At 45.4% G+C, this 18,144-nt stretch overlaps 1 protein-coding gene across 4 annotated transcripts; it reads right to left on the reverse strand.

The window, feature by feature from the left end:
• Positions 1–836: 836 nt before the first annotated feature.
• Cx3cr1 (C-X3-C motif chemokine receptor 1) lies at positions 837–17,423 on the reverse strand. 4 transcript variants are annotated; one of them, XM_074060469.1, is made up of 3 exons: positions 16,669–16,761; positions 8,518–8,732; positions 837–3,845 (listed from the first exon to the last, which is right to left on the reverse strand). In XM_074060469.1, the coding sequence occupies exon 3, from the start codon at positions 3,834–3,836 to the stop codon at positions 2,766–2,768; it is 1,071 nt and encodes a 356-aa protein (XP_073916570.1). In that variant the 5' UTR covers positions 3,837–3,845; positions 8,518–8,732; positions 16,669–16,761; the 3' UTR covers positions 837–2,765. The 4 variants fall into 4 exon arrangements, with proteins under 4 accessions (XP_073916570.1, XP_073916571.1, XP_020034046.1 ...); XM_074060470.1 differs by having other exon boundaries at positions 8,518–8,760; positions 16,669–16,730; XM_020178457.2 differs by lacking the exon at positions 8,518–8,732 and having other exon boundaries at positions 16,669–17,423.
• Between the last annotated feature and the right edge of the window lie 721 nt (positions 17,424–18,144).

The raw sequence follows: 18,144 nt of genomic DNA on the forward strand, positions 1-18,144 counted from the left end.
GCTAAGAACCAAGTGACCTTTTCAAATGTATCCTTATTTATTGATTACCACCATCCTTGCTGTTTTAGGTTTTTCAGTGAACCTCCTTATTTTCTTCCTATTCTGTGCTATTCAGTAAAGTGAATGAGACAATATGGGATTCTTATGATACAAACTTAATTTTCTTCCAGTGTTTGCTTCCCTACTTTTTTTCCCCAAGTCCCCTAAATTATTTCCTCTGTATCTGGGAGTCCAGAAATCGGTTAAAATTTAATTGAAAGTTTCATGATTCGACAGCTGGAATAATGGTCAGGTAACAATGGAGCAACCATATGAACCTCCTGCCCGAGAGCCATGCCTCTCCATTGGTTCTTTGAGCTTGCCCCCGCCTCTAGAAACCCTACCTTCCCAACATTCCCTCCATCCGTTCTCCTCCCATTGCCTTTCAATATTTGCACAAAGTATGTTCACATCTTAAAGGCCTTATGCTCTCATGCACTTCATTTACACATACCTTCCCTTACTGTGGCATGACAACCTCTTCTTTGCCTCTCTTATGCCCAAAGACTCAGGTCAAATGTCCCTGACCTTGTGTTAGCACAAAATGTATGCACACTTATTTGTTCAATTCTCTCTTTTTCATTTAAATGGTCAATCATGCAAGGCAGAGGCCTGGTTTTATTACCTTTGGAATAGCTCTGGATCTGAGCTTACATGTTGTGTCTTAAAGGTTTTGTAATAAGCTATATGGATGCATCAAAATGTAAAAAGTTACCATGTCTTTGACCTAGTTAACTCCATGACAAGGAACTTATCTAGCAGAAATAAATGAACAGGAGAAAGAAAATTTACACAGATAAAAATGCTGGAAAATCTGTATTTGCTAAATATTGGAAAGAAGTTAAGTATTCATCAACAGAGTAATATGAGTAAACTGTGGTAAATAATCTTGAAGGAACATAACTCATTTTCTCATTCAACAAACAAATATACAGACTGCCAAGGAGATGTCAGATACACAGCAATGAATCATACAACATGTCTTCCTCAACGAGGGTGCTATTTGGTAGCATCTTCTAAAATGCTTCTTACAAAACTGCACAGAAATAGAGAGCTGGTGGAGAGGTAATGTTTTAAGAAAAGCTGGTTAAAAACTGTACATTATGATTGCAAGTCTAGATGGGGGAGTGTGAATAAGGTCTGGATAAGCAATTGCGGGCATGAAAATATGTGAGTGTTTAGCTCATAGATGGTATTTCCTTTAACATTCATCGTTACAATGGTTTTTCCAGCTCTAAATTTTAAGTGCTCTAAAACTTTACTGGAAAAATGTAAAAACTAAAAAAAAAAAATGTATAAAAAAAGCCATTTACCAAATGTTTACTGAAAAAAAGAAAGTAACTCCCATACTCTGCCTCCTCTAGTGGGGAGATGGACAGGGTTTTTCCAGATGGACAGAGGCTGGCCTTGAGGTGATTGGGAGGGAATATTCAAGGCAGCATGGAGGGCCGAATCAGGGAAGGCTATGGATCTATAAATCTATAGATCTAGGTGTTTGTTGAATACCCTGTAGGAACTAGCTTTCTCTGGGCCTAGGTTCTTCCTGCAGCAGAGCCTGCATGTTCCTCCCCCTCTGTTAGCACCACCTCTTGGAAGAGGTGCAACAGTGCCAGGTGGTGGGGAAAGCTAAAGTCTGAGAACCAGACAAGAGGGGTGGGACCTGCTAGGGTTGGTGGCGGGTTCCTTCTATAGTTAAGGGAACTGAAGCTTTTTTGGCCACAATTTACCCAGTGCACAAGTTGGGATTAGAATCCATTCCTTTATTTTTGGGCAGGGTTCTTTCTGTATTTCTCCATCCTTCTCCCCAAGCTTGGGAATAGATAGAGGGAAATGTGTGAGGTCATATTGAAGAGACTTGGCTGACAGGGTAGGCAATGGGGAATCTGTTGATTGCACTACATGGTGGAGGATCTCAGAGGCCAAGCATTTGAGTTTGGACTTGATACACTAGATAAGGGAGAATTCTTGTAGGTTTGGGCACACAATAGAGGAAGGCTTAATGAAGAAGAGACTGGCAGAGGGTGCTGGCTGGTATGACAGGGGTGAGTTTGGATCAAGACATGGTAAAAAAGTTGTACCATCTGGTTCTGTCTGATCAGAACAACACCCACCCCTCCAGTCTCTAGGAAATATGTCTTCTTCAGCCTCTAACCATCAGATTGGAATGGAGGATGCCATCTTAGAAATGCCTTCCCCATGGACATCATTACCTGGTCCAGGCATGGGAAACTAATACAAACTTGGCCCACCAGAATGAATGGAATTTTGACCTCGGGATCAGAGAAGAATGAGCTTACCCCTCTGGTGATACAGTTGTGGTATGTAGGACTGGAGATCTGTCACTGCTGAAAGAGTTGAAGGACAAAGAGAGTAAATTCTAGCTAGATTCAAGCCTTGGTTTCCATTCACTATGAGGGCTCATGGGTGCCTCCTCCTCCCCACCCATGTCACAATGTAAGCAATACTTATCACTCCTTTTATAATTAAGCTAGACTGTATTGAATTTTTGTCATTTGTAAACAAAGTGTCCTGACATTTGTACTAGGAGATGTGTAGCTTTTGTCATTAAATTTTTAGCACAATTCTCAAAAATGCTTTAAGGTTATCATGTGAACTTTGGGTCCATATTTCTTGCACGTAAGAAACAACAGACAAAAGCATCCTTATTACTTGGTGTCAGATTCAGGAACTTTGGGTTTTCTGCAGAGACAAGGCTTCGGGATCTTTCAGAGAAGAAGGGACACATCACCCTCACTTGTATCGTGAGTGAAGTAGCTGCTTAGAATGCTTCCTTGCCTGCTCCTTTGTGACTCAGATGGGGACAAGCCGACGTGGACCGAACGACCACACAGGACAGCCAGACATTTCTGGTACAGGTGGCAAAGGTACCGTCTGAATTTCTCACCAGCAAACGCATAGATAAAGGGATTGAGGCAACAGTGGCTAAATGCCACCGTCTCGGTCACACTGAGGGCCAACCTCAGATCCCTCTTCACATCACAACTGGGAAAGAAGTTGTAGAATTTGAGAGTCTCCAGGAGAATTATCACATTGTACGGTGTCCAGAAGAGGAAAAACACGATGACCACCAGTAAGATGAGTTTCATGGCCTTAGCTTTCTTGCTGTTCTTGCAAGAAAACAGGGTCTGGATGATTCTGAAATAGCAAAAACCCATGATGAGCAGGGGTAGCAAGAAGCCAAGAAAATTTGCTTCCACGTTGCGGAGCACAGGCCAGATTTCCTGAAGGACTTCAGGGTAGTCACCCAGACACTCATTCTCTTTTTGCTTTGTGAACATGAACTGGGGTGCCGCCACCAGGATGGCTGCTGCCCAGACACCAAGGCTGATGGTGACGCCATGTTGCACAGTCCGGTTGTTCATGGAGTTGGCAGCCAGGACAATGGCCAGGTACCTATCAATGCTGATGACAGTGATGAAGAATATTCCTCCAAAAAAGCCGATGAAGAATAAGGCAGTAGTGAGCTTGCACACAGCGTTGTGGAAGCCTTGTTCGCTGATTAGATAGTGAGTCCAGAAGGGCAAAGTGGCTACGAAGAGCAGATCACTCAAGGCCAGGTTCAGGAGGTAAATGTCGGTGATGCTTTTGGGTTTCCGGCTATTGGTGAGGGCAAACAACACCAACAGATTTCCTACCAAGCCAAAGGCAAAGACAAGGGAGTAGAATATGGACAGGAAGATGGTCCCAAAGGCCACGATGTCCCCCACATAACAGGCTTCTGCAGATTCATCATACTCAAAGTTTTCTAGATCTAATTCAGCAGACAAGGTGGGCATGATGAGGGCCTGAATCAGAGGGAAGACAAGTGGCAGCGTTAGTCCTCAGGGGAACAAATGTAGAATTCTGTCTGGCCCCATATGGAGGTGGGCAGGAAGAAGTAAGCACCAGCTGGATGCCTCTTACATTTCCCACCTTCAGATGTACCATCGTGTTGATTCCCACTGCAGTCTTGTGGTGGAGGCTGCAGCAGGTACATTTGGCAGGAGAGACTGGGAGATTAAAAAAAAGTTCCCAAGAAGACATGTCCAAAACCAGCCATAAATGTTCAACAAGCATTTGGGTCTAGAACTTTTGGAGCCTGAGGCAAATCTGTCTTTGATTTTTCAGAAATCTCTCCAAAAGGCATCTAGCATGACCAGTATGTGGATGGAGGAGGGTGAAGCATGGGAAGAGGGGAGGGATAGGACTGGGTGGGATGACTGGAGTCCTTCCAGTCTAAACTGCCCCATAATAATTCTCCATCCTCTTCCTCCTTCTAGTATGTCTACCTCTCCTCCCTTGAGCCTCTCATTTCTCTTCCATGACGCTAGGCCCGGAGAGTGAGATCTCAGATCCTCTCCTGAAACTCTGAGCAGACCAACTCCCAGAAGCCCTCAGCTTGCTTTCAAGAGACTTTTCCTCCTCCTCCTCTTCTTGGAGCCAAAGTCTTGCTCTTTCTCACCAGGGACCAGACAGAGTTATGCACTTACTTGTTTCATGTTGCCCAGGACTTTCCTAGCTTAGCACTGAGAGTCCCACCCATGGGAAACCCTATAGTCCCAAGGAAACTGGGATGATTGGCCATCCTACAACCCTAAGTGAAGAAGTGGCACTGTTGTGATTTGGGGATCTGCAGTCACAGAAGGACTGATTGATCCAAGATGGAGGGCAGGCGCTCAGTTAGCCTGCTGGGCCTGGCCCAAGAGGCCAATTCACCTGGACATTACTAGCCCCACCCTTCCCCACTATTCTCATCTCCTGTTTCCTTCTAAGCAAGATTGGAAAAGAGGACATTTGTGTACAGGTAGGACAAGAAAACTTGTCCCATCTCTACTTTCATCCCAGCTGATGAGGCAGTTCTCCCTTCCATTTTATTCCTCTGAGACCCCCCCTCTTCTTCCTGGGAGATTCCACACAGCACCCCCCCAAAAACAAAAACAAGACACTGAGTGCCTCCTGGCTATCATTGCTTCCTTCCTTCTCAAAACTGAAAGCAAAGCTCATGGTTCTTTAACCAAGGGAGTTTCCACACCCTGCTGTACCCTGGTCATGATGGTTGTACCCTGACAGTGTGTCTGCTGAGGTGAGGGTCCACCCAGCCAAGCATTGCTTCTTCCTGCCCTGACTCTGTGTGTCCTGCATCTCACCCAGCCTCTTCCATGAAGAAGTGGGCCAAGGCTATCCACCCTGGGCCATCTCAGGCTGTCATGGAGTTCTCAAGCCCAGGAAAAGTGTGTGCCTTCTTTGCTTCAGCTGCAAGGCCCCTTTCTCAAAGCACAACCTCTGGCTGAAGCCATCATCAATAACATTAAGTTGATAAGTGTAAAATTGCTGACATATGGCTGTTTTTGAGTTCTACAAATGTCAGTTTCATGATGAGCTGACAGATCGCTACTTAGTACCTGTGGCTGACTGCAGAGCATATTCTTTCCAGACATGCCGCTGTATGAGAACAAAATTAGTCCAGTCCTTGGAGGTCTAAGTTAGGAACCCTGGGCCAGCCATAGTCTCCCTGTCAATAGCAGACAAAGCTGACATCAAGAGGGGTCAAAGCCAAGTAAAAAGTGTTCCGCACCTCTTTGTGTCTGTGTTCTGTCTTTCAGCCCAACAACTTCCGTGGGCCTGGTTTCTCTGAGATTAATCCCTGTGTCTGTCCTCTCTGGCTGAGGGGTGGGGAGTTTGGAGTCTCTAGAACCTATGTTGGGATTCAGTCTCATGCCTGCCCACAGGGCTGTGCTAAGGGGACACACATAGTAGACATTTAATAAATGAGTGTGTTAGATAAGGAAGCAGAAGCCCTTTGTGTGTTTGGACTCAGCCTGTGGACTTTCGTGTTTCAGCCCACCCTGGGCATTGTGGAAATTTGGTATTTAAAAGTTGTTCTATTTTCCCCCCCTGAAATAAGAAATACTTTTTTTTTTTCAGGATATTTTGGAGGGGAGAGGGAGTAAGCCACCCTTTATTAAGCTTTTGCTAAGCTGCTAGGCTATTGGTAGGCATTCCACATGCATTATTATCGACTTACTCCTCCCTGCCATTCTGAAAGGGAAGCCCTGTATTTAACTCACTACAGCTGAGTAGTTCTAGGATCTCTGGGAGGAGAGGAATAGGAAGGCCAGCTTGGGCATAGAGACAGTAGGAATAGTTAGCAATTAGCAACCAATTGCCTGGTCCAGGGGCAAGGGTATCCCAAATTCAGTCCCTTACCTTGCTGGGTGCCTGGGCTCAGGGCTGCCACACATACAGGGACATCTTCTCCAATTTGCACCAAGACTCCAAATAAGGCAGAGGTGGTTCTGGTTAAAGAGGCTCAACATTCATAGAGCAAATGTGAATGAAATGGCCATGGCAATGGGGCTCAGCATGGTGGACTCTCAGCCCAGTCTAGTTCAGTCTTAACCACGAAAGGGCTTGTCACCTCAATGGGGAAAATTCATATGGACAAAGACCTGTTTGGTTCATTTGTGTTTTGAGATAGAGTTTCCCTAGGTAGCCCAGGATGGCCTAGAATTCATGATCCTCCTGCCTCAGCCTCCTGAGATCTGGGATTACAGCATGCTCTACCACACTCAACTAGGACAGAGACTTTGATTAAGAAAGAATGGGGGATATGGGTCAGTGTATCCTCTGCAGATGGGATGCGATTTCAGGCAATATTGCAGCAGGATAATCTTTCCTGACTGCTGATCATAACTTACTGAGATCCAAATGGCTACTCCTAGGGTATAAGTGTGGCTTGGGACAACCCCTGTCATCCAGAGGGCCTGTTCCGTGATGATATGACAGCACTTAGCTGCCTCTGTGCTGGCTCCCTGGTGGCTCAGTCCCCAGAAAAGACTGTGAATTGTCCCAGTTCCCACAGTAGTCCCACTGAGTGCTGGTACAGTGTTATACACCTAGAAGGCACTCACCTTGCCTGTCGTGATCCCTGTTAAGGGCCATTATGTGCCTTGCTGCAGAGGGAGGAAGGGGAGGCGCATCACTTTCAACAGAGCCTGGATGTGACTGAGGATCTGCAATGGTCACCGAGAGACCTTACTGCTCCTCAAGTCTGTGTTCCCATGTTACACACACTGTGCCTCCTGAGTGGCACAGCAAGGTTACACATGGCTCACTGTCCGCTGAAAGAGGGGCAGCAGGCCCAGACTCTTCCCACTGTCTGCTCCCTCCCCAAACATGAGAAAATCAAGGGAGAAGAGACAGGGAGGGATGCAGTGACTATCAGAGAAGAGGCCAAAACCTAGATGTAGAAAGCCATCCAAGCAACTGTCTAGGCTTCCCCCTCTAAAAAGCAGCCTCATAGGCTTGTTGGGAGCCTAACAGTGAAATCTCATTGGGATTTACACTGGATGAATGCTCACACTCGTGCTCAAGGAAGCGTGTACACAGTCACTGCACCGGCAGGGGATAGGACCAGCAGGAAATCACCCCATGCCCACCATCTGGGACAGTTCACGCTAAACTATGGTAAATCTCAATGTTGGAATGCCTCTGCTTAATGATAAAAACAAAACCAGGCAGATCTCTCTGTTTTGCCTTGAAATAATCTCCACAATATTCTGGTGAGTGAGGGCCCATGGATATAAAATCCTGCTGCTTGTGGAGATGAATGGTGTGAATGTGTGTGTGTGTGTGTGTGTGTGTGTGTGTGGTCTGAGTGTTTCTGAAGGGACAGGCTAGCAATTACGTGGGAGGCCACAGGATATGGGCAAGATTTAGTCTTCACTGCAAACACTTGGAAATTTTTTTTTACTATGTACACGTATTTCCAATCTGGAAAAGATTTTAATCTACTTGATTTGGAATTCTACAAATAAAAATATATAATATGAATTATATGAAAAACTAAAATAAGTAAGTAACCTAGTATAATAAAAAGCACATCATACATGCTCAATAAGTATACTTGACACGTGAAAGGATTATCTCTACTTTATGGGCAAGTACATGCACTCAGAGAGGGTGAGTAACTTGCTCAAGGTCACACAGCTTGTTTATGGCAGGGCTGCAATTGAGCCCAAATGTGTTCCACCCCAGCATTTTTTAAAACTTTGCATTGCAGCCCACCCTGCCCACCCCCTTCTCCAAGACTGGGAGGTCCTAGAAGAATAAGTATCCCCTCTCCACCGCTATAGGCCTATATTCAATAGGGGGCGAGGTCTGGCACAGGACAAGTACAAGGCAGATGCAGAAGGATGAACACTGCATCCCAGACCCTCAATCCATGAGGTTCTGGAGGCAAAGTGACAATGGCACCTACTAATGGCCTTGTTCTCTGGAGAGCTCATGAAAGACACCTGGGTCTTCTGTGATCATGGCCAGGGGCTCTAGGTGCTTGGTGTGTTGAATGAAGGAATGAGTGAGTGAGGACTGAAAGGCCTAGAGGAACAAGAAAAGCCTCATGCGTGGAGCCCCAGGAGAGAAGCAGCAGCTGCCTGGCACCATAGTCACACAACAGCGTGGGAAACATCTACTCACTCAGCATGTGACTCTCACGTGTGGCCTTGGACCTTTCTGATCATGAAAGAGATGCCTGTGTCAGCAATTCCAGCTAAGACGTCTTCTAGGCAAATACTGAGACACAGCGTTGCCTCTCCTGCACGAGTGACGCAGGGTTTACCTGCTTGGAAAGCAGCTTGTAGGCTGTGTGCTCAATCCGGTTCAAACTCAGCCTCAGTAGACAAGCCCAGATCCTGTGAGGGCGCCATGCACATCAAAACCCTGACGTCAGAAGGATAACCTCTTTCACTGAATGACTCCACTGAACCTGATAACCTTAGCATGGGACCTTTTTAGGAAGGGTGGCCTGAACTGAGTGGACCTTTATTTTTGGAATCTCTGAGATGGTCAAAGGATTGGGAGAGGATTGGGGCTTTCTGGCTGCAGTCAGGAGTGTGGCCAGCCCTTTGAGGGTGGCCATCAGGGGAAGTCAAAGTCCAAGGACACCAGAAAGCAAGTATAAGAGTACAAGACAAGATTTTTTTGGGGGGTTGTGGGGGCAGTCTGGAGTTTGAACTCAGGGCTGCGCACTTGCAAGATGGTGTTCTATCACTTGAGCCAGCCTCCAGCCTTTTGCTCTGTTTAATTTGGAAGTAAAGTCTCACTTTTTGCCCAGGCCAGCTTGGATCATCATCCTCCCATTTTAGGCTTCCAGCCACAGTGGGATGAAAGGCACACACCACTACACCCAGTGTTTTTCCTTTGAGATGGGGTCTCACTAGCTTTTTTGCCCAAGTGACCTTGAATCACAATCCTCCCAATCTCAGCCTCTCAAGTAGCTAGTATTACAAGTGTGAGCCACTGCTGCTGGCTAAGACAAGCTTTTGAAGCATCTTCTCAGCTAGGTTCCATCCCCCAGAAGGGTTGCAAGGAGCATGCCTAGGGTGGGGTTAGCACTTTATAATAAAGAGCACACTAGAATTCAGGGCAGGAGCCTGCAAGGCCACTGGGCCATTCTTGGCCTCTCCCTTCTTAGGTTAAAAGGGGGCTTTCTAACTGGTGTGGAGCTGGGAGAGTCTGAACTGAGCCTAGAAGCAGAGCGTGGAGTTTTCCATAGCCAAGTAGAAAGGACGTCTGTACAACCTGGCTTACAAAACTCCCCACCTCCTCTACTGCCAATCCTGGTCTACTTCCTCTGGCCGCTTCCTTTTCTCATTTATTTTGCAGCTTTTCTTGGGGGTGGGGAGCACCACCATGTATTGTTCCCAGTCAGCTTCCCGTTTCTCTACTTCCCTTCTGTTTAGGGGACCAAGTCTGTCTTCTTGTCTATTCAACATTATTTTTATTACTTTCCCCTTCTCTTTTGGCTTCACATCCCGCCTACTGTTTCATCTTCTTCTTCTTTTTTTTTTTTTTTTGGTGGTACTGGGGTTTGAAGCTCTCAGGCTTGAGAGGAAGGTGTTCTACCACTTGAGCCATCCCACCAGCCCCTGCCTACCAGCTTCTAAATCCAGTGTAACTTCTTTTAGATTTATCATCCTCGATCTCTCCATATGGCCTTTTAGTAAACCTTTGAATGAAGTCTGGATCTGAGGGTCAGTCTAGTATCAAGAGAATTGTAAGGCTTAATTTTTTTCCTTGGAACAAATGAAACTAAGGAATCACTTGAGCCTTCATCTAAACTTGTAGTGTGTGGGTGCCCTGGTTCTCTTAGTGTTCCAGAATTAGAAGTTACACTCAGAAAGCCCCAGTTTAACTGTGGCGTTGTGTGTGTGGTGTTGGGGATCAAACCCAGGGCCTTGAACATGCCAGGCAAGCATTGTACCACTGAGCCACAGTCCTAGCCCAGGAAGGCCTGGTTTAGGGGCAGAGGTTTTCACATCGATATGCCTGCTAAGGTCATGCTCCATACACATAATCTCACTGACCTCTCTCTCTACACCCCCACAAAAGAAATGGTCTTATCCACTGTACAAATTGACCCAGAGATTTGGCTGACTTCTCCAGAGGCAATGCTGCTGGGATTTCAGTCCAGGAGGCATCTCTCCACAAAGCCCTGCTCCCTGCACTGCACAGTGCTTTTCTGCTTCCCAGGGAACTCTGCAGAATTCTGCAGGCCACTTCTCTAGAAACAGGACTAAAAATAGTAGACACCAGTCCCCAGAAAAGAAGCTGGTCCATGACACAACCCGGAAGTGGCTAGGTTTCTCCACTATGGAGTCAAACCCAGCAGTCTGATCCTCAGGGAATGAATGGCAAGTGGAAAATGGTGAGACCCGGATGTTGTTTCCCCATTAGCCACCAAGTCATGGTCCTTACTACCAGTGCCCAGAATCCAGTTTTCATCAACAGTGGTGAAAAGAATTGGAATTATTTTCTTTGGGGAACAGAAAACTAGGGCTGAATGGTCAGCTTATTTCTTGTCTTCAGATATATAATGGTGCTTTTAGGAGCCCCATACTTTGTTGGGACCCACACATTCCATGCACCCATAGTTGCTCTAGCTCTGCCTCAGTTTCCTGGTGTGTGAATTGAAAACATGGGCCAGATCACCTCCAAGGGGCTGGCCAGCTCTTACCTGCTCAGTTTTTCAACAAGAATCAGACAGAGTCCTGGGTCAAGGAAGTGTGCTGTTCTATTAACAAAATGCGTAAAAAAAAATAGCATGACGCTCCTGGGTCATAGCTGAGAGTGTAGAATGAACTTTTGATAAGAAACACAGCTGAATCTGTTGATTTCCACCCCTGAAAAGTCTTGAACTTTACTTTGTACTTGAGAGGAAGGTTCTTACCCTGCCAGTGTGCCCACAGCTCTGGCTCCTGGGGAAGCCAAGTTTTACCACATTCTGATGGCTTTCTTACTTAGAACAGCAGCTATATTTATAACACACATGGCTTAGGATGCAGAGAGAGAGAGCTGAGGCTGAAGGCTGATGGAGGACCCTTGAATTCCATGCTAAGGAGTGATGAGGATTTTCGACTTGTACCCTATCCGCTGGGCAAGTAACCTGAGTGACTGTGAATTGTAGTAATGAGCCCACCTAAAACAACATGGTATTGTCTACCCAGGTTTTATCCATGGTACATACACACACCCTCACCAAAGCACAAACCAAGAGAAAACCAAGTGTGAGGTTCAGGCCACTCTGGGTTAGTTGCTCTTTCTGAAACCTACCACTGTTTGGGGTTTGACACCCCTCCCTCCCTTTCCTCTTCAAAGTAATTTCTGGCATTTATTTGTTTCTGTCAAAGTAACAGAAATTTTGAAAGGAAATGCTTTATTAAGTAATTGAGAAAGACAGTTTTGTTAATTATATAATTATCAACTAAACCAATATTTATTGAGCATCTTTAGCAAATGAAAATTTAAAATAAGAGGCTTAATTCTCCTTATCTTAGAGAATTTACTCTTGGAAACCTGTGCTTTCTCCTCTCTGAATATTTGTAAATCCTTTTGAAACCTGATAGCCTCTTGCTTGCTTTGTGACCTGGGAAGGCCTTTCCCCAGGACTTGGGGTTCATTTTTTTGTGCTGTAAGCAGCAATGGACACGGCACTGACTCCCAGTGGCTATGAGAGAGCAGGACAGGAGCCTCACTTCAGAGCCTGGCTCCGCAAAACCACCTCTTAGCATCAAATTAGAGAAGGTTATTTCTCCTCTGCATACAGCCAGTTAGCCAAGGCAAATTGGTCGCCCTTATTACTAGGTAAAGCTAGGATGAAGTCTGTGTGACAAAAGGCACCATCAAATCTTCAGCTTGATGATTAGCTATTGTTTGTCTTGAAGACATGGATGGAATGGATTGAATCCGCTGAGCTGTAGGAAAGAGTAAAGTGTCCCTCTGTCCTGGCAATCTCTTACCAGATTGCCTGTAATGTATATCACAATCTGAATTACTGAATTAATAAAAGTGTCTTTTTTCCCTATGACTTTTGTAGATAAGATTTCTGTGTTGGGGCAAGCGTTTGTTTTTAATTCGCTTTCCCTAACACTGTGCTCAGTTCTGCAGGGAAAGATTTAGTACCTGTAAATGATTGTTATTGTTCAGTAACAGAAAATAAGAAAGGTTAAGGAGAATCCAAGGTTGGATGCCCTCCACATCTGTTCCCTTTAGGACTGGGGGAGGGCAGAAGAAAGGGTGTAATAAAAAGTTGACCTTTAGGCAAAGCCTCAAAGGTGGTGGTGGTGGTGGGGTGGGAGTCTTGCAGGTAGACAAAGAGGGAGGCATCAGTGATTGAGACTGGGCTTTGAAATGAAGGGCACAGAAGGGCTGAGCCTGGGGAGAATGTGTGGGAACATACTAGAAACAGAAGGAAGTGAGGATGCTGGGATTTTGGAGGAGCCACAAAATCTTGATCCCAGAGCATTCAGGAAAGCCTGGTTTAGTCTAAGTGGAGGCTTAGGTGAGAATGCAGAGAGCCAAGGCTGAGAAAAAGTAGGGAAATAGAGAAGCTGCAAACTCTACCCTAGGGAGCTATAAGGAAAAATAATTAAGGACTTAAAAATAGGCACACAACAGATGGCTGGGCATCCTCTCTAGCACACCCTTCAGCACTATCTCCCCCTTTCATTGTCCGAGCTAATTTACAATGCTGCAGTTATGGAAAACTCATGACAGCACAAATTATTCTTCCTCATAGAAGTAGAAATTGTGTCTGAGGGAGATGCACTAGGTACATGCATCATGGATATGGACCAATTTTGACAATTTTTCTAGGAGATGTACACACACAAATTTTCATAGCAATATTGTCCAAACTGGCCCCAAACCAAAAGTCACCCCCATATGTAAGAGTATAGAAAGGATACCTGTAAATTCATCTCATCATCTCTGGAAGCATACCACCCAGGCTACTGCTGAGTCAGTAGTCTGCTCATTCTTAGTGTTCTTTAGGATTACACTATGACAGTATACACAATCTATTATCATTTCTATTGTTGATATACATGTGTGTAACTTTTACTTGTGTCCAGTTTGGACAATGTTGCCTGAAAATTTTTGTGTATGTACAACATAAATGCATTTGAAAAGCTCAATGTTAAGCCAAAGAAGCCATATCAAAAATTGCACTTGTGTATGAATCCGTGTACATGAAGAATAGGCAAAGAATCAAATTGTTAGGGTTGCATATTTACATCCAGTCAAACTATGAGGAAAAGCAAAGAATAACCCTAACAACCAGGACAGTGGTTACTTGTGGGGAAAGGTGGGCTGTTGGCAGGCAGGGCCATGAGGAAGGCTTTGGGGGTGCCAGCAAGGTTCTTTTCATTGATCTAGATGGTGGCTGTGTGAGAGAGTAACTTTAATATGTTGTTAACCTACTAAAACTATTCTTTCAGCGTGTTATATCCCACAATAAGCAGACATTTAAAGAGAAGAATAAAAATGGTCTGGAATGATATTTAAGGGGATGTAATATAGAATTATTTTCCCCTTCCAAGACTAGTAATCCAAAATAGTTGCATTTTGGCCAAGATGAGGTGGTTGAAACACCCACTGTGACCAGAAGCCATGAAAATTCTATCCCATGACAACTGGTGTATTCTGGGTTCCCAAAAGGAATAGGTGGGACCAAGATTCAGTTGGAAGCCTAAATTTCCCTTCGCTTTCCTGGCAGATTGAGTGACTCAGGAGCATGGCCTCTCAGAATTCCTGCACTGTGCACTGAGAATCAGAACAAGTCCTCAGAAAAGTCAGCTAAGATCTGGACTCTTTCATTCTGCCTCCACGACCTGCCGAAACTGTGACCTGCTAGAGCAGCATGAGATCCTTCCTGTTTAACTCGACCTCTACAAAGAACATCCTTAGGATTAGGATTCTGGAGCAGAGGTTGGGCTGGCAAGGAGCAGCTAGATGCCTTGGATCCCAGGAAGGAAGTTCTCTGAGGCCACAGGCTCTGGTTTGGGAGGGTCACACCTGACATGGTTACCCTCCCACAGGTAACCAGGGTGAGGAAAGGCCACCTCATGGGCCCGGGTGTTGTGGAAGAAGGGAATAAAGGTTGGTTTTGAGCTGGGCTCCTGTGGCTCTACACCTATAATCCTATTTACTCAGGAGCAGAGATCAGGAGGATCACAGTATGAAGCCAGCCTGGGGAAATAGTTCGAGAAATCCTATCTCGAAAATACCTGACACAAAAACAGGGCTGGTGGATGGCTGAAGCCCTGAGTTCAAATCCTAGCACCATCAAAGAAAAAATATAAATAAATAAATAAACAAACAAATAAATAAGGTAAATGCAGCCCTGAAGCTGTCAACCGATCCTTTACTGACCAGGCCTTCAGTCTGTGTACAGCACCAGCCTACGTGGATGTATTTTCTCCTCTCTGATTAGTACTGGGGATTGAGTCCTTAAAAGTATCTTCAAAAAAAAAAAAAACAAAAAAAACTGGAAGAGAAAAAAAAAAGAAGTTGGTTCTGAACTGACATGTTGGCTCCTCTCCTGCCCCAACAATTCTGGATCCCTCACAATCTGAGCCTCAGCTTCTCCATAATAACAATGTATAAATTTTTATAAGCACCAAAGACAGCCTAAGCAGTATGATTGGGACCTTATATACCATGCTCCTGACCGTCATAGAAAGCATGTATGCATTTCCTGGCTCCAAGGATTCATGGCTACCATTCATTGTAATAGCAGGAAGTATACTCAGCAAGTGTGAACAAGGCCAGAGGCAAGACTCTATTCCAAAGCCAAGCAGCCTCCCAGCCCCCTGAGAAGCAGGTCTGGAGGGAGATTTCACAGAGACTGGCATGTGGCTAGCATAGAGTGGGTGCACCTTCATAGGGGTGTGGGAAGGGCCAGGTCAGTCTGACAGGCAAGAGGAATCACACTGAATATTTCCAGTCCTGCATTCCTCAATAAGAATAAAGCCAAGCAAAGAAGGTGAAAGGCAAGAAGCTACCCTGGCCTTCCTAAGGTCATTTCTATTTCCCAGAGGCTCTGAGCTTAGTCACTGCTCCAACCTGTGACCCACAGTGACCCTCAAGGCTCAGTAGCCCAGGTGCTCCTCCCACCTTGAATCCTCAAAGGAGGGCTCCTCCAATGGCCTATGCCCGAGACCGGAAATTTTCTTGCCTGCTTTCATGTAGTTCAATCTTCCTTATCTTTGACTTAATTTCTTTCTACCTCAAATATTACATCTCAATATTTGGGGGAAAAAACTTTTTTAGGGAAAAAAGAATGCTAGAATTCCCTAGTCTTGTTCTGGACACATCTGTAATTTCACAAAGCAGGGCCACAGGCTAGGCTGTGGTTCTGAGGATAGCCAGTCCTCAGCTGGAGCTTCCAAAAGTTTGCTGTGGTCAGGGAGGGACATACTTTTCCTGTTTGGTTCTAGTAATTTCTTTCCAAAGACCACATTTTCAAACGGCATCAACCTTCTGAGCTTGAGTGTCCTCACTATGGTTATACAGAGCATGGATTACAAATGAACAAATATTTGTTTATTAATTGAAATAGCTTTAATTATAAATGCAACATGTGTCATTACAAAAATTGCAGCTGGCACAAAAAGAAAAAAATTCACAATTCACTTCCTAGAATCAAGCACTGCTATCTTTTAGCGCTCCTCCAATCAGTCTTTACAATATTTTCTATTTATACTAAATATGTTTATATTTACAGTAAAAATGGAGCTGTCACTTTAAATACTCTTTATTCTTAATTTTTCAAACATATATGAAAGCAAAGAGAACCTCTTGGTTTCTGTCACCCAGTTCCAACAATTAGCAACTCTTGTAAGTATTTCACCTATATTCCACCTTGTGGACCCCCTGATTACTTAATTTCACACATAAGCACTTCAGTGTAGGTTTCTAAAGGATAAGTGCTCTTCAAAAAGAGAGAAAAAAATCAATACAATTTAAAAATAGCAATAACTCTTCAACATCCGGATGCAATTTTATATCACGTTCTTTTCAATGTCAAACCGTGAGCTTTTCTCCAGGTGCATAAGATGTAGTTACTGCCCTTCCAATTATATTTCATCGTGTTGGATATGTTGTTAAAATGGAAGCACTCAGCACTTCTCACTCCTCCACTCTTTTGGACATATTTAGGCTGCAGCATCCTTAGGAAAAGTCTGAGCTGTGGGCTTAAGGGGCGAAGCAGTGCTGCTCACCCAACCTGACTTCTGCGCTGAGCCCCTCCCCACCCCACCCACAGGTGGTGGAGTCCTCTGCACCTACCTGGGCTGATGGGGAAGCCACCTCAGGAAACACCAATCAGCTCCCTGTCCCATGCAGACTCCACCGCAGGGAGTATTTCCCTTCCCTCCTTTGAGGGCATCTTTATTTGCAAAGTTAGCCAATAGTATCTGGTTTCCTGTGAGATAGACTATCTTTAGATGCGTTGCAAGTGAGCTCAGAAGCTGGAGGCTGCAGGCCAGCTGATGTCGGGAAGATCTGAATTTCAAGCCTGAAAGATTGGAGCCCGGAGTAGACCTGGAGAGCTGGAAGGTGCAGGATGGCTGGGAGCTGCACCATATGCCTCCATGGGTGGAGAGCAACCATCAGTCACTGTGGTCAGCACAGCACAGTTCAGTTCTCCTTAGTGAGGGTCTTCAGGTAAGCAGTGGAAGCCCATGGAACCTCGGCTTTCTTGCCTATAAGAAGGAGCCCCTAGTACCCACTGGTTAGCACTGGGGTGCAGGTTAACTGAGCTTTAGTCTTCCTTCTTAGTGTGGTCCCAGGAGCCCCATGCCCCGCCCGTACCTACAGATCCCAAGGACCTGCACCGTGGAGATTCTTAGGAGACTACTGTGCACCTTGAACTTGAGAACCATCTGCGAAAGAGCCTAGCAGCTTGCCACACGCTCACATTTGAGGGAGTCCTCCTTTAGCTTCCTTCTTTTCTTTTCTCCTGGCCTCCATGTTTGCTCACCTTTCCTTGCAAAGACCTCAGAATTCACATAGTCAGCCAGCTCTTGACTGGCTTTCTGACATTGGCCTTTTTCCCACCTCCAACGCACCAACACCCTGCAGCCTCAGCCTGTGGCCCGTCTTTCCCTCCCTCCACTTCTCCTGTGAGTTTTGGGATCTGGCCAAAACTCTCCTTCTCTTCTCATCCCACACTCTTCTAGGACAGTCTCATCTACTACATGTCAGTGGCCACCTCTGGGGAACATCAAGCACTCCCATGTCCACCAAGTCCTTCCTACCTCTCTGTCTTCACCTCTCCATTGCCCCATGACCATGCTCCACCCAGAAGCCAGGGAATGCTTTAAGAAATGAAGAAAGTAATAGTTGTCTGTCACAAACAATGCCATTGAATTGGCTTCTTCTGCCATCACCATACAGAAAACAGATGCTTGGTACTGGAGGGCAGTAAAGTGTCTGAAATCCCGAGTCCCTGTTATTGGTCAGGTATTGAGAAAGAAGCTGTCAGTGCAGCTAGCTGCCTGGAAACGTAAGTGCCCCTGCCCCTACAGGATCAGGAACTAAAGGAGGGACAGACAAGTGTTCTGAACCATTGGTTCCAAGAGGAGTCTGTTTCTTTTGAATTGTCATCCCCACACCCGAGACTCACAATGAAGCACAAAGGCAGAGGAGCAAATCCAGTGCCCACACCAGCCTGCACAAATGCAGCTACAATGAATGACAGTATGGGGCCACATTATGCTTTGGGGGCTTGGTACTGCTTAATACAGACTATAATTGGACCCC

This window comes from Castor canadensis, chromosome 17 (genome assembly GCF_047511655.1).
Source record: "Castor canadensis chromosome 17, mCasCan1.hap1v2, whole genome shotgun sequence".
Classification (NCBI taxonomy): domain Eukaryota; kingdom Metazoa; phylum Chordata; class Mammalia; order Rodentia; family Castoridae; genus Castor; species Castor canadensis.

Coding starts and splice junctions, on each gene's coding strand:
- Cx3cr1 (XM_020178457.2), bottom strand. CDS start 3,836: ATGCCCACCTTGTCTGCTGAATTAGATCTAGAAAACTTTGAGTATGAT.